Raw genomic sequence first — 16,446 nt, 5'->3', positions numbered from 1 at the left:
ATAAATTTACAAATCTCTTTATATTATTATAATACATGATTAAATGTAGACAGAATAACGCAGTGTCGTCTAAAGAATAAAGGTAATTCTAATGAAGTTAGAGTAATAAAATAATATCGATTGTTATTCAAACGATGATATAAGAATTTATGACTCTTAACTTATTCATAAAAGAGGTTTTTTTTTTTACTTTTCCAATGATGCTCGTAATTTTAAATTTTCATTTTTTTCAATTAGAATCTTTTACTATTCCTTGATTTAGGACCAAGAAATGACCGAAAATATTATTCAGTTGCAAAACTACATGCCTATTTGCAATTATTTTAATGGCAATTGTGTAAGATAATTAGCATATGCATATGCTGCATTTAGACTGCCCGAATCCAAAATAAAACTCCTGATATAAATATCGTTATGTATAAATTTTATTCTCATATAACTCGTATAAATTTAGCAACTGCTTTCGTACTATATCACATACTCTATTGTTCGTTATTTATAAAACTACATCTAACATATAAACGTTGTCATTGTCAAATAAGAGATGAGGATATTCATACTACCACAATTGAAGAATTTATTTATGTATTGTATTTTGTTCAAACCAACATATGGTCGATCGGTGGTTAGTGTGTTCACGTTCTAGATTACAAGATAAAGTATTATTACTCAATTATAATATTTAATATATAGATTATGCTCTTTCGTTTTTACTGTGATATTCTCTTCCTATACTGTCAGTTTTTGTAAAATGGATTGAAAAATATTTTGTTGATGGAAATATAATAATTCCATAAAATTGTTTCGTCAAAATTAAAAGTACCTACTGTACATAATTGCCGCTTTTTATTCAACCATGCCAGTGACATACCTTTCTATTATAAGTTTTCGTCATACTCGTGAACGGGTGCTGCTTGTGGGGACTGGTCTGTTTGGTTTACGAACACTGATTAAACTATTTGTTTTTGCAGTACATATGCTGGTGGTGCTCTATTCTCCCAAATTTGAATTTAGAAATGAATCTGTATTATTGTAAACAAGCACAACATTTATTTGAAAAGAATACGAGCCGAGTTTCTTAGCAGTTCTTCTCATTTCGAAATCATTCTGATCTGACGGTAGTATTGACATATATCATAAGAGTATAATAGGTCTACATGAATAAAGATATTTAGAATTTATGAAATTTGTCGAAATTCCAGTACATGTATACTATGACTATATGACTATGACGATATCGTCATAGTCGTAGAATACTGACGGATCTGACTATTAATTTAATATAATTAATATAATTTTGAAAGTTTTAAAACAAAAAATTTATTTATATTATAATTTCTTATATAGGTATAATACATGAACATTATTTCTTGTAATATACAAAACAATTATAATAAAATATGTTTCATAGAAAAGAAATCCTACAGTACGCTTGTGGGACAGTTTTTTAAACTCATGTATTATATAAAAATGTAGAGTAGCAGTAGAAATTAAGATAGTTAGAATTAGACAAACTCTATGGTACTCTTTTGAACCCATTATTACATAATCTCAATATATTTAAGATCGTACTTTATGGAGCATTGGTAAGACAGTTTTTTAAAAAACATTTCAACAAACTATTTGGTTTGTTGACTAACAATACGTATAGGTAAGTATAAAAATAGACGTTGAAAATTGCAAGCCTACTAATTCGCAAACTCATCCATTGCCGTTACAATCGGGCCTATCGTCGAGGACAAAGCCTTGGCTTGACCTTCATTATTTCTATGTAAATTTGAATGCTTGTTAACAATCGATCAAACATCATTGACTAAAAAATATAAATAAAATAATAAAGGGTTTTTTGAGAAATTTTGTTTAATTATTACAACTATAAGAAAATATGATAAAATAAAAATTATTTCGATACTTATGATACATATATTATGTACATATCGTTCGTGATCACGTCACATCATGAATTTGTCACAATTACTTAGTTTTTTTGTCACAATTAGAGCATTCAAAATTATTTATAAATAGTATAAAGCAAAATTACTATTTTCGTCATTCTGTTTCTCTGCTTATATAGCCTTCTTACGTCTCCTAAAGTGTAACGGATTTTGATACGATTTTTGTTGTAATTTTGAGAATTTCTTCCGGAATTTTTATAATATGTAGAGTGCATGTATGTATAAAAGTCCGTCACATATACTAAACACCTAAGCGATGACGAGATAGGAAACTTATTATTCTTGTAGGTACCTTGTATGTGTTGTTGTTGCCAGAATCTTGCAGCGGCGTGACCTTTACATAAAATAAAATTGTAATAAAAAACTATAATTTTATTGCCTAAATTCAACTATATGATTTCTTGCATAGAAGGATAGGGTGAAACAGTCATAAAGTATAATTATAGCTATTTGCAAGTTGTCCTACAACTACTTCGACGCTTCGTGCCCCCAACTGGCACCGACGTCTCTATACATCGATTTTGATACAAACATTTAGTAATGCGGTAAATTTAGTTGCCACAATGTCCCCTACGAGTTAACACATACCTGCATACATTTGCTATTTTATTTGAGTACATATATTTTTCTATGAAACATGTCAAGCAAAGTAGTTAGTAAGAAATGGATAAGCGAAGAATCGAGCGAGGAAGAGGAGTTGTTTATGCACTGTCGAGAGATGGAAATGATTTGTTATGCCATAACAAAAGTGATATTAGACGCCGATAATAAATGGAAGTGTTCTACTGGTAGAAGTAATAGCCATTCTTTATCCAATCGAAGCTATATCATGGAATTGGTGAATATACAAGTAAGTATAATGTCGTTTGTTATTGTTGTTAGTTTACGTTGTTGAAAATTTATATACTTATATTTCTATATAAAGTTATAAGGATGTATGAAACATAACTAAAAATTGTAATTATTATGTACTAGTTATTTATATCATAATGGTATATATAACTTAGCAAATACATACGGTTAGGTATGCTGTGGTATTTCGCTCTACAAATATTACATTTTTTTACAGGTTTTAGATCAAATAATAGAATATCTGTCAAAGTTAGTAAAATCCTTTTACAAATTAAATCCGAGATTGGCCCGATTGAAGAAGCAAAATGAATTAGTTCAAAGCAAACATGACCATATATTTGACAAGCTGTGTAGTTGTAGATTTGTGATGCTGCAAGCAACGCATGGCCTTATAACAAACATACTGAACACATGCTTACACAGGGATGACTCGAGGAAAATGATTGAATCTACTTTAAGGTACAGTATCTGTGTAACCGATTTGTTTCTGCATATGTTATAAAAGCCATATGGAGAAGAAATATTTTTGTCTAAAATCATGTTTTTCTGTGACAAATTAATTATTTATTTATTTATTACTATACAAAACAGATTACAGTCAATATAATAATATAACCAGGAGCGTGTAGTTAGGTACAAAACTGGATTGTAATCCAACACTATGTATGCCTAAGAGCCAAATTATATAGACGCATTCAATATATCTACGCTAGATAGCTAGATAAGGTTATATGTATAATGAAAAATTAATCTAAAAAAACAAGAAATTAAGCAATTTGATTTTTTTATTAAATTTTAGAACCGTTTTTAAAACAAAAATGTATTAATTTTGATAATGGCCTCGGTTGTCTAGTCGTTTAGCAAACTGCCTTACTTCCGATGGCTGAGGATTCGATTCCTCGCACAATACAAATTTTGATATTCAAGAGTATGATTATTTGTATTGGCCTGGCTGGCTGTTTACTAGATATATTATGTATGTACATAAAAACAAATTAAGAATTTATGTCAGTTATCTAGTAACGACAACACAAATTTTGTTTAGATTAGGCTTAGGTGGCGCTATGTGTGAATTGACCTTTAGTTATTATTATTTGACTGACACATTTTTTAAACATTATTTTGTTAAATATTATTAGATGTAAAAGTCATTATAACTAAGTTTTTATTATACTTTCTCCACTTAAACATCGTTGTATATTAGCCCTTTTGAAAGAGCGACAATTATATATACAGTAGGCTTATGTATCAAAAATGTACAGAGGGACAGACTAAATAGGCTGCGCTTTGTGCTTCTAATATAATACATATGTTAATATTTGTATGTTTTATACAGATTAAAAGACATAGGTACATGTATGCATACAATATGCCACTTATCAATTTGGACCACCGGCTTGTATACCATTGTATATAATAAAAAAAATGTTTACCATTGTTTCAGCCTCATTGCTATATATAATCACTTAATAGGATTAAGCTACAAGAATTTTGCAGCCAAGTTCAATATTTGCAGTAACACTTATCCTACTATTATTAATGAAACTAAAACAATAACTCTAACTAAAATTGTTCAAGTAAGTATATGTACATGTGTTCAAAAACTACAGAATATAAATTAATCTTTTTGGCAATCACTACAAACAATGTCACCACTGTGAACAGAACGGTAGGTCGACCAATCTCGCTCGCTATTTTATATATGTCAACTGTACCAATAGGATAAGTAGTATATTCTATGCAGTTTGTTAAGACACACGCAATTTGTCGGCATAAAGATTTATGTATTTTATAAAATAAAACACCTTTCCATAAGAAGGCCTTTAACTCACACCATACAAACCCTGAGATCCTCATGCCCATATCTAGCGCCCAACGTGGGGCGCCCATTCTCTTTATTATTGATAATCGCACAATAAGTTACATAGTTACCAGATACTCTGGTATGGTGCTAACGATCAATAATTATTAAAATCTTAAATTAAATACATCAATTGCTATAAAAAGACAAATATAAATATATAACCTCAGGACCGTTATTTTAGATTAGACAAGCGGCTAAAACGCATCTTACACACATAAATGACTTTTCATTACATTTTATTCAATGTGGCAATTTTTTCCCCAAGCCTAACGTTCTCGGATTATTATGGTTTGTTATTGGTATGTCCATCATCGGAGAGTTATTCTGAAACTATAAAATAACGCATAAAGATATATATAAAAAATATAGGTTAATAAAATATTTCATTCTATATTAATTATTAATGTAACCGATTTATGTTTCAGATTTTGTCTAAAAGTCGCGCTGAAGTAAATTGTCAGCGTCTAATCAACTGTCTAGTGAATGTGTATAGACCGGGGGACAACTCCGATAATGACTCCACCACAAGTACCGCAGAGAGTTTGGAAATATATCAGTAAGATTGCTTTCTTGATTTTTAGCGCTCTGTGCGGCACCTTATTACAATATAGACTGATCAAGTAAAAACATCAGACATATTCGTTTAATCACAAAAATCTGTTTAATTTCATTAATTGTAAATTAACTAAGCATATAATGTATGTACTTACGCTTAAGTTTGTTTGCGATATGTATGGTATGTTTGTAGATATTGCCAACTAGAAGGAGAAACCCACTACAACACATGATTAATGGTATAGTACTCATACACAAATAAAACATCTTCAGAAAGTACATTCATAAAAATTTATTCAACCTGGATAAAATCGGACATATAGTGTCAAAATTCAATAAAAGATGTCCCACTAAAACATATATACCTACTTATAATTGTATTATAATTTCATAATTTTTAATATTTTTGATCCAGTTTATAATTTTTTCTTTAATTCTAGCACATTAACAAAACATATAACGCCACCAACATCGACTATTTCTCGCGATTTAACAGTAGAAAAGCGTCGCGAAGCTTTTATAGAGCACAAGAAGGCTAAAATGAAACAAGCACAAAGTCTTGTTGATGTGAAAAATGAGCAGAACAAATTGGTAAGCCATGCAGTGATTGGTCAAAATTCCGATTGCGATGTGGCTTACTCTTCATTGTTGACTAACGAATGTGTTTTGGACAATATTCTAAATAATGAAGGTAAATAATATTGGTCTGGATGTATAATATTGATGTATTTAAGTAGGTACCTATTTCTATCAGTGTCTAGTACCTATAACACAACGTTGCTTAGTTGAACAAAAATATTATACTCGTATATTTTGTTATTAAAATGTCCGTAAGCAAGCATAGATGATTTTTGTAAAAATAGGCGCGTTCTATGCATCGTTACAAAATTGGTCATGAATCCTTACTCATGCAGAACAGTAGCTTTCTCGACAAACATAGCTGCTTAGGTCAAAATATTTTATTTTACAACAAAATCTATGTACAATGAAGATGGTAGGTACTTCTATTTCACAAATTATAGACTTAAAAAGATACCACTATACAACATATACGCCTAGCCGTTTAAACGTAATTGAGTACCTAATATATCTAATCTTTATCAATTTTACAATATTACAGAAAACGTAAACAGCATCCTTCAGAGTGAAGAAAAGTATATAGAAATCCTTCTCGATACTGTTGCAAATATGGCTCCTCTACTATTGGGATCAAATGGAGTGAGAAGGTTGAAATCAGGTACATTATTGTGTTCTTAATAATTTAATTTTACACGATAACGTCAATAATGACGATTGTACTGTTATAATATGTTAAATACTCAAATATGGAATTATGTTATGTCGTACGAAGTTGATATGATGCTATAGATCTACATAGTACTACTTTAATTTATAGTGTTTAATTTTTGTAGTTACAACACCGTAAATAAAATAAAAACCTATTTACATTTATTGCTTTCACATCTTCGGTTTGCGAATACAATTCCTACTTGAAGTTCATGTTACTTCGTATCTGTGGTGATACTATGTCATTTCCTTATGGAATTAAGAGATTGCTTTTAGCGATAATGCCGCCTTTTGTAGAGCACATCTATGCAAAGTATTATTTTGCTCGTATTCATTCTGTGCGCAATAAATAGTTTTTATTATTATTAGTATTAATTTGAACAGGACGCGTCCAAGCCAGTAAAAAGGCAGCTCACAAGGTAACCGAGTGCTATCAGAACATACTCTGGGGCGACGTCGGCAGTTGTCTTGAACACATTGTACTCTGGTGGTCTTCTTTCCCTTTGGCTACAAGGTACCTTTTTTATCAATGATCCTGCAATAATTCTCCCTACACTGTTAGAAGACAAATAATTACTATTTAAAAGTGTTCATATTATGTCTTGTATCTATTGTCCTGCCATCTGTAACGGTATAGATACGATAATAGGACGAGAATAAGTTAAGTCAGTTACACCGAATCGACCAATATATATATAAAACTGTCTGTCTGTCTAAAAGTTTCCTGAATGGCATGAGACCATTAGTCGCTTTTACTATGTAATTATCTCTTCTGTGCTTTAACTAACAATTCCCTCCTCCTACAAAATTAATTTTCTATTCGTATCCTTCCTAAAATGTCTATTTACAAATTTACGTTACCGCAGTTTAAATAAATTTAATAATAGAATAAACCCTCTAATACTCTTTATCACAATTAATTCATATTAGGATTAGATCAAAATAAAAGTAGGTTCATCATCATCATCTATCGTCATCATCATCTCCATTGATTTTGACCCATTAAATAATGATTACAAGTATGCTATGTTTGTATATATTTATGGATCATTATCTATTGTGTCCTTGTATTTGATTATTTTGTATACATTGCTTTAGATACCATTAGTTTAGAAACAACCAAACATCTTTAATATATATAGGGGTACTGTTTGCTATTATTATATTATAGGTTCCTTCACATCCTTTTATTTAAGAAATTCCATAAACTGTTCTTCTTTCTATAATCAGATTTTTTGGTTGCAGTCAGTCCAATTCAACATTTAATTTTAAAATATTACAGATCACCAAATACTTGTCAAAATCTACGAGAATGGTTATTCAGTACATTCAATGTTAATAGTAAGTACAATCAAACTAATTCAAAAATCATACAAATGAATGCAAAATTCATGGAAGCCCAACAAATTCTGAATTCATACTAAACTTATTTGCTCGCGATTTTCCTTAATAAATTTAACGTAATAATTTGAATAGTTTTGGATACTTATTGTATTGTACTTCCATTCGATTTAATATTCTTTAGGTTTCGAAAATCTCCCGCCAATCCTCCATGTATTGCTTCTTTATCAAATTTCAGATACCCCTGAACTAGTGTTATCTGCTCTAAGGATATTAGCAGACGCACTGGGATGTCATGTGACGTCAACATCGTGGGATAAGCATTTTGGGTAAGTGTCGCGTTTTTCTAGAAACAAATATATATCTTGTTTTATATATATTTGTCCTTGTTGTAATATTTTTTCTTCTACATGATGCTATTCACGCTGAATTTGTGATTAAAATAAATAATAAAATAATCTTTTAGTAGGTTATTCCTACATAATGTTGTTTTAAGACAATAATCACGACCTAGAAACCCGTAGTAGTAAAAGTGGCAGAAGTTTTTCAGTATTTTCGTCGAAATTATTATAGGTATTATAGATTACCTACTTAGATATTATTGCGTTATTATGTTACGTTTCCTTAGGTTTTAGTGTAGTGTTGGTACAAATTATAAAACACTATTTTTTTTTATTTACAGTGCCACATTAACTACAAATCTAATGCCAACATCACTCAAACTTCATCCTGGTTTATCTTTATATATTACTGAAGTAAGTATCTACTACAATACCTATTTAAAATTAAATATAGAAAGTAATTGACGGCCTCGGTGATTTGATACACCGCCTTACTTCCGATTATCGCAGAGTCGATTCCTCGCATGGCACAAACATTTGTATTCATTAGTATGATTTTTTGTATCCATCTGGGTCTTTTCTATGTATTTACAAAAAAATATCTAAGTATTTATATCAGTTGTCTAGTACCCATAACACAAGCATGATGGCACTGTGGTAATTGTCCAAGGTTATTTATCATTATATATAATGTTTACATCAGTGTACAGAAACTGGAGCCAATTTTGCGATAATGCTGCAACAGCTGGTTAGTCTGAACAACCAATGCGAGGTAACGTGGGACTACATTCTGGGCGCACCGATAGAAGATCTGCCTATTGTTGAACAAATACCCATTCTTCATAGGCTCGGTTAGAACTTTTCATTGTCTATAAAAAAAAATTAAATGTATTTTATGAATGGGACATCCCTACATTTCAGCTCCAAAAGTTTTATAGATCGTTTTTATTATTTTTTTTAATATTAAAGTTGTTTATCCTTTAACAACACAAACTATCAGTAAAACTTTAATATACTATATAATAGAATTTCTTAGTATAATACAATTTCCTTAATTATATAATAGAATAAATTATTTCATGAAAAAGTAAACATATAATAATTACTAACCTAATAATTTAATGATATTACTTTCTATAGATTATAAAATGTCGAAAACTTTACATATTTCTTATGTATATTTTTATATTGTTTTAAATTATAAGCTGATTAAAATCTTTAAACAATTTGCAGACCATTCTATTCACACGTATAGACTGTGGTGCCTGGCGGAGACGCGACGTTTGGCTAACATGTGGGAAATGGACGACTTCTTCCGTATCTCGCATAACGATATGCAAGCCTACATGGAACAGCTAGTTAATCTGCGGTTTGCTGACCATACTATCACTATCGAATTAGGTTCGTATTCTATGTTAATAATATTATAAACATGAAATTTTGTAAGTATAGATGTTTGTTACTCTTTCACGTAAAAACTACTAAACGGATTTTGATAAAACTTTACAGTTATATATTTTTTATTAGATATCTTTTATATTGAAATTTAACTCGGATGAAACCACGGGTACAGTTAGCAAAATATAAAACAATTTCATATTTAATCTACTGATTTAATTAAACATAGTTATAGAAGTTACGGATAGAAAATGGTTTTGTGTTCTATCAGCTGTAGATAATTTAACAACAAAATAATTAAGGGGGGAATGGGATGGTTAGTAATGTGGATTGTTGACCCCATTGCTAGCAATGGGGTAGTAAATCCTAATGAAACTGTCACGATGGGCTAACTGAGCTGATCTTATACTCATCTAATATCCTCCACTGATAGATATGATATGAACCCGCCAGCGAAAACCATAAGCGCAGGCGGATGTATCATTCGATTATAATCCATTAAAAAACAAAGTACTTTATTTTTCAGGGAAGCGTTAAACTTTACATGCTAATTTATTCACAGGTAAAATCGGTGTACACGAGAATGTTTGCGCCAAAATGAGAGAAAAATTGGTTTCCGAGGTGAAGGTGAACATTCAGAAATTAAAGGTATAGGTACTTTATTATTAGTTGACACAAACGTGCATATTTAAAAAAAATAGCATATCTATAAGTTGTTAAACACTCATAGTACTAAACTCTAGGAATTAACACTTGTCTATTGTAATGGATTCAAATCCACTAAGTCTGAAAATTTTAACGAGCATTACTACTCAAGACACTCCACTACGAGAAAATTACAAACCCAATTTAGTTTAGGCCTGGATGACGCTGTGTGAATCATCCTAGGTGATTATTAATAGACTATTAGGTGTTATTTAAATTCAAATTCATGTATATAAAGATATAATATGAAATAACAGAATAACAGAGAGATGGACTCACTGCCCCCTCCGAGTTGTAGACGGTTTATCTAATTTTATTATAAGCAGCAATTGTAACAGTTTAACATTTAATAAAGGTGATGATTGTTATATGTAGGAGGCGACTGAAGAGATTACTTATGTATTGTCTTGTGTATGCGCTACTACAAGCCTGGCTCAATTGATGTTGTCGTTCCCCCGCACCACGCCACATCACTCCGCCTACGTACGGGACTTCTTGGGTAACTTACTATCATAATTACATAGTATAAAATAAAGTCGCTGTCACTAACTGTCCCTATATATGCTTAAATCTTTAAAACTAGGCAACGAATTTTGAAGCGCCTTTTTTAATAGATAGAATGATTCTAGGAGAATGTTTATATATATAATACATGTATGTACATCCGTGCGAAGCCGGGGCGAGAGTTTCAATTAGTAAGGATCTCCACTTAAACAGTGTGCTTTAATATAAGACAATATTAAAAGTTGTATCAAAAAGTTATATAAGAGAGATCAATGACATTTTTATTACTTGTATGGAATAGATAAGCTTTATTATTACTTATAAATAATACACATGAGGAAATATTGCAATTATCATCTATTATTTCATCTATATGCTTTTAAATATTTCTAAATACAATAGAAAAACAATTAAATAATGTTTATACAAAGAGATACTACATACATATTTCTTTATATACAGTGTGATCCTTAAAATTTTTAATGAACATGAGTTTAGTGAATAGGTTTTGTTTGTATTTATTAGCTTTGTCTTTAACAGTACACATCGTATATCATACCACTGTATAGTAATTTAGCTAACTTGTGTTTAAATTTACAGATAAAATGCTATTACCAGTAACAAAAGCGACTCAAGACATTACTACCTTGAACATGGTGTTGCGTATAATGTGCGAATCCTGGCTACATCACATATATGTCGCAAAAGTGAAATTTAGGTAATGATATTACTACCTTTTATAATAAACAGCCGTGACTAAGCCCCCATATGGCCGAAGACAATTAAATTAAATATCTTCATGCTTGCTTGTATGCACGAGGGTTTAAGAATCAACGTAATGTTTAAAAAGGCGCAATTATTGTATTTATAATGTAATTTTTAATAGGTGAAAGCATTTTAAAATTGGTTTAATATTATGTTTGAGTAGATCTGTACAAATACAAACATAAAATATTGATGTTGTACGGAAGTTATTAACAGACTTATATATTTACATCTTCTGATTATACCTACATAGAAATTCTTACGGTTCCTTTAATCGTCGTAATGTGTATACCAAACCATCAGCGACGATATTCATGAAACTGCAGCATTTTCCTAAAGAAGAATGGAGAAATTACCATATATTTTTAAACCTTCATACCTACACAGTGCAGTGCATCCTACTAGCACAGATAACATAATTGCTACTAGTGAAAAGATCGAAAATTTTACCAATTCCCATGAACTTCTTTGTACAAAGTGATTCAGTTCTACCAAAGATAACATAATATTACATACAGATACCCCATCCCATACAAGAAAATGGTTCCTTCCTAACTCGGGCTATTTTATTTCGCCGCCGTAGCCGCTAGATGTCTCTAGATCTGAAGCAGTTCGAATTACTAGTGGGTGCTTAGTAACAAAGCACGAAAATAGATGGCAGTCAATTCAGTCTACATGACATCTGTTTCACAAAGATAGGTATATAATAGATATGTAGGTAACTGTATCGTGTACCGCATTAGGGACGATTCAAGATTCAATGTAAATGTGTAGGTATAATATCGTTAGCCGACACTCTGTAGATATGGCTTATGTGCCAATGTATATATTATGTTATAGTTTATTCTACATTCCATGCCTATTTTTTTCTCTCGACGAAGATATGTTGTAACGCGTCTGCGCTATACGTATAGGCTGATTTTGATACGTTTATACTCGTACGTATCAAAATCGGGCTATATGATTTTTTATTTCAATCGTTATGTGAAAGAGACTGATTTTAGCTACAATGAATTTACTGGTATACCTATACCTATACCTCCTGTATTCTACGATGTACCCCTCTTTTCCCTAATGAGAATTCCACTATATCTTATATATAAATTTCGTATCACAGTGTTAGTTGCCATATTTCTCCCACATTTTGATGAAATTTGATATGTATACTTGCTAGGTCTGAGGTAGGGTTGTTATCTATTTTTTATACCCCTAAATCATAGGGGTGGCCTACCCTGAAATTTTTTTAGTTTATAATCTTATAATTTAATTAATAATATTGTTTAGGCTGCTAACTAAATATAAATAAATATGACATTCTAAGTTTGTAAAATGTTATCCCTAAGAGGGTAAAATGAAATATAAGATGAAAGTTGAAGATGATGAAGAAATTCGTCATTTTCAAAACTAGTACGATGAAACTTTTTTCTTTGAATTTTTCGAGTTACATTATTAAATATTTATTATTTATTTGATAAAGGTCACTATTCCACACGGACGAAGTCGCGGGTACAGCTAGTTAATTTATAAAGCAAAACAAGGTTTGCCGGGTCAGTTAATTTATATCTATAATGAAATGAAATTCGGTTTCAAAAGAAGGAATATTAATTAAGCTTAATAGCTTAAAACTTCAATCCTAGATGAAGTGAACAGGGTCGATCTAGGTTTTTCATTACTATTATAGAAATGTGTAACGGAACACGTTACTTAGTACGAAATTGTGTATATTACAATAAAACTTAACGAGAAATTATTATAACGATGTCACTGGAACACTCATTGCCTTACTAGTTACTACTATACCATCTATTAGTCGCGAACTTTCTGGATGCGCGAGAGGCGCGCTCCTATTGGCCGGTCGGTGGGTTACCGCACGACGCGCATGCGCTGTACGCTTAGATGAGTCTCACGGCGCGGGCGTAAGTACTTACTATGTAGTATGTATACATATGGGTGTCACAAATGTTTTTATTACAAGTAATATTACTCTATTGTCTAAGCCAGTAATGTGTGCTTATTTTGAACTTGATAACATTCAGAATTACTTGTATAACTTTCGATATCTACAATAATAATATCTTTGATGTATGAAAAAAATGTATGTACCTACATTAAAATATAATTTTTGAAATGTATGAGATGTATGAAAGAAATGTATGTACCTACATTAAAAGATAATTTTTGAAATGTATGCACCGTACAATAACAAGACACGTTAAACATCATACCACAGAGTCATACGCAAGTTAAAAACAAACTGCTATGATAGTAATGAGAAAGGAAAATCAACTTTATGGTATCCGGGTTAGGGTCGATTTCTCTCTTTTTTTTTTAATACTATTTTAATCTTACCAGTTGCCAGTATTCGAAGACAGCTACGATTCGTACTCGATATTTTAAATTATTATGTAATCGATTTTTCAGTACAAATGTAAATAACCAACGACACTAATAATGTACTACTATATTTCGTTCTTTCAAACGGAACACTGCTATAATACAAAATAATGAAATTTTACTGTTCACAAAGACTCATTAAAAGCATCATCGAATAATGCGCTGTTATAAAATCCTGTTATCGATTATTCAAAAAAATCGATAATACATGTATTTATTTTTAATATGGCAACACTTCATATATAGGTATTATTGGAAATAGTATTACTTGCTTGTTCGGCTATTTTTAATTTACTTAAACTTTTTTTATATGTTTAATTTACAATAATAATATATTAAGTGCTTATTATTGGAAAATATAAAAAAGACATTTAATTAGGCCGATACAAATGACAACAATGTCATCTATGAAAGCATTTTGAAAACATTGAGCCCCGTATTAGCAATGATTAAAGTGTAATTAAATACTGGAAAATAACAAAATGAGTAAATATATGAAAATTACTTTTCTAATCGCATTATTTCATTTTAACATGTATATATAACTTTTTAAAAATAGATTAAACATTTTTGAAAACACAGTTTTGTTTTTTTAAACGTTTGCAAAACTATGAAGAATTCCATCGATACCAATCACGCCATCTATATGCAATTTTTAGCAATAATAATTGCTACCTTCCTACGAAGTGCCACTGGTTCTACCTATTTTTCCGCTCCGTATACATTTTACTATTAAAATTGTATATTTGTTGACATGTTTGTTATACAGCAAAGAGGCAGCTGTGCAATTATTGGCGGATTTTAACGAAGTAAGGAACTGGTTAAACGATTGCAAGCAACTGACTGGTGCAGCCCAGAAACAGATGTTACAGAATGAAGTCTTAAGGTAATGTAATAATACTCTTAATTGATTATTGATGGTTTCGTCTATAAGGTTTCAGTCGATTACTGCAAGAATCTGCAAATATTATAAATGCAAGAATCAACTATGCAGTCTGCACAACATGTACGAAAAGAAGGTATGTAGTACTACTAATGTATTAAGTACTTAGCAGCTATGATGGGGCTGCTAATATTTATCTAATGTGTGTTCCCTGTATTGTAGCAACAGAACCAAGATAGGACAAGACAGGTTATATAGCTATGTACCTACATAAGAATTATATTTACAAAAGTATAGTACAAGCACAGATAACATAATATTACATACAGATACCCCATCCCATACAAGAAAATGGTTCCTTCCTAACTCGGGCTATTCTTCGGGCCGTTTTACCGCGCTTTAGCACAGCGCCTTATTTCCGATGGTCGCGGATTCAATTCCTCGCGCGGTTGGTACCATTGGTCATCTCGTAGCGTAACTAGTACTTCAGGAGGGTTGCCTAATAATAATGCCCTTATGGTAATCGTTTACCATAATTTGAGCCGTATGTTAGATTGCCTGCTTTATATTAATAAATTTTTATATACTCATCGTTATCATACTCATTTCTATATCATAACTACGTCATACAAAATGACAGATTTCCTTTGGCTGTGTTATAGGCGATGTGAAGGTGTTGGCCGATTACTCCTGCATACACCGGGAGATCTGCTATCTATGCAAGAATCAACTATGCAGTCTGCACAACATGTACGAAAAGAAGGTATGTAGTACTACTAATGTATTAAGTACTTAGCAGCTATGATGGGGCTGCTAATATTTATCTAATGTGTGTTCCCTGTATTGTAGCAACAGAACCAAGATAGGACAAGACAGGTTATATAGCTATGTACCTACATAAGAATTATATTTACAAAAGTATAGTACAAGTAAAGTAAAGGGTCGCTAAGAATATAACTTAAATAACTTGTCGGCTGTTGATAAGATAGAAAAAATGTACCCAGTCAACAGTGTTGTTACGTGCTGTCTGTAGTTTAATTTTATTTATCTATTCTACATTAGTATAAATAATTTGTAACTAACTGAATTAACGAACAGATTCCTCTTAATTCGTCTTTTCTCTTACTTTTATGGAAATATTAAATGTTTTATTATATTAAGAAATAGATTTAGTACAAGAAAAGATTTTCATCTTAATTGTTTATCTATAGTCTATAGTCTTGTTATTTTTATATTATTTCAATAAAATAAATGTTTACTAAATATATATAATATAATTTAGTAATTTACTTTGTGATTTATAATAACTTGCTGATTGTAAAACTAAGTGATTTCTTTGAAATATATTATCTACTATTCCAATACAAGCTATATGTGGCTACACTGTCATGTCGAGAATAGAATAAAAATTCTTCATGTTGTATTATTATTACAGAAACCGATACGCCCGAACAACTGATGCCAGCGGAAATGTACGTTCCTAATCAAAAACAGTGGCTAACATTGCGTGCCAAGAAACTAAAGGGACCCCTTGCATTTACGCTTTGTTGCCTTGTTTTATATTGATAAGAAATAAATCATATTATTAATTTATTCTGTACT

At 30.8% G+C, this 16,446-nt stretch overlaps 1 protein-coding gene across 1 annotated transcript; it reads left to right on the top strand.

Moving 5' to 3' along the window:
• Window positions 1–2,592: 2,592 nt before the first annotated feature.
• Window positions 2,593–16,410, top strand: LOC131840934 (uncharacterized). The gene is made up of 18 exons (XM_059189149.1): window positions 2,593–2,805; window positions 3,025–3,266; window positions 4,252–4,384; window positions 5,097–5,227; window positions 5,667–5,917; window positions 6,347–6,463; window positions 6,898–7,027; window positions 7,796–7,854; window positions 8,093–8,183; window positions 8,537–8,609; window positions 8,899–9,046; window positions 9,429–9,596; window positions 10,156–10,241; window positions 10,674–10,797; window positions 11,403–11,520; window positions 14,731–14,847; window positions 15,507–15,607; window positions 16,280–16,410. The coding sequence occupies exons 1-18, from the start codon at window positions 2,593–2,595 to the stop codon at window positions 16,408–16,410; spliced, it is 2,433 nt and encodes an 810-aa protein (XP_059045132.1).
• The last annotated feature ends 36 nt before the right edge of the window (window positions 16,411–16,446 follow it).

This window comes from Achroia grisella, unplaced genomic scaffold, assembly GCF_030625045.1.
Source record: "Achroia grisella isolate CSIRO2021 unplaced genomic scaffold, CSIRO_AGI_Agris_v1 utg152, whole genome shotgun sequence".
NCBI lineage: Eukaryota > Metazoa > Arthropoda > Insecta > Lepidoptera > Pyralidae > Achroia > Achroia grisella.
This window is presented reverse-complemented; position numbering and strand designations above follow the sequence as displayed.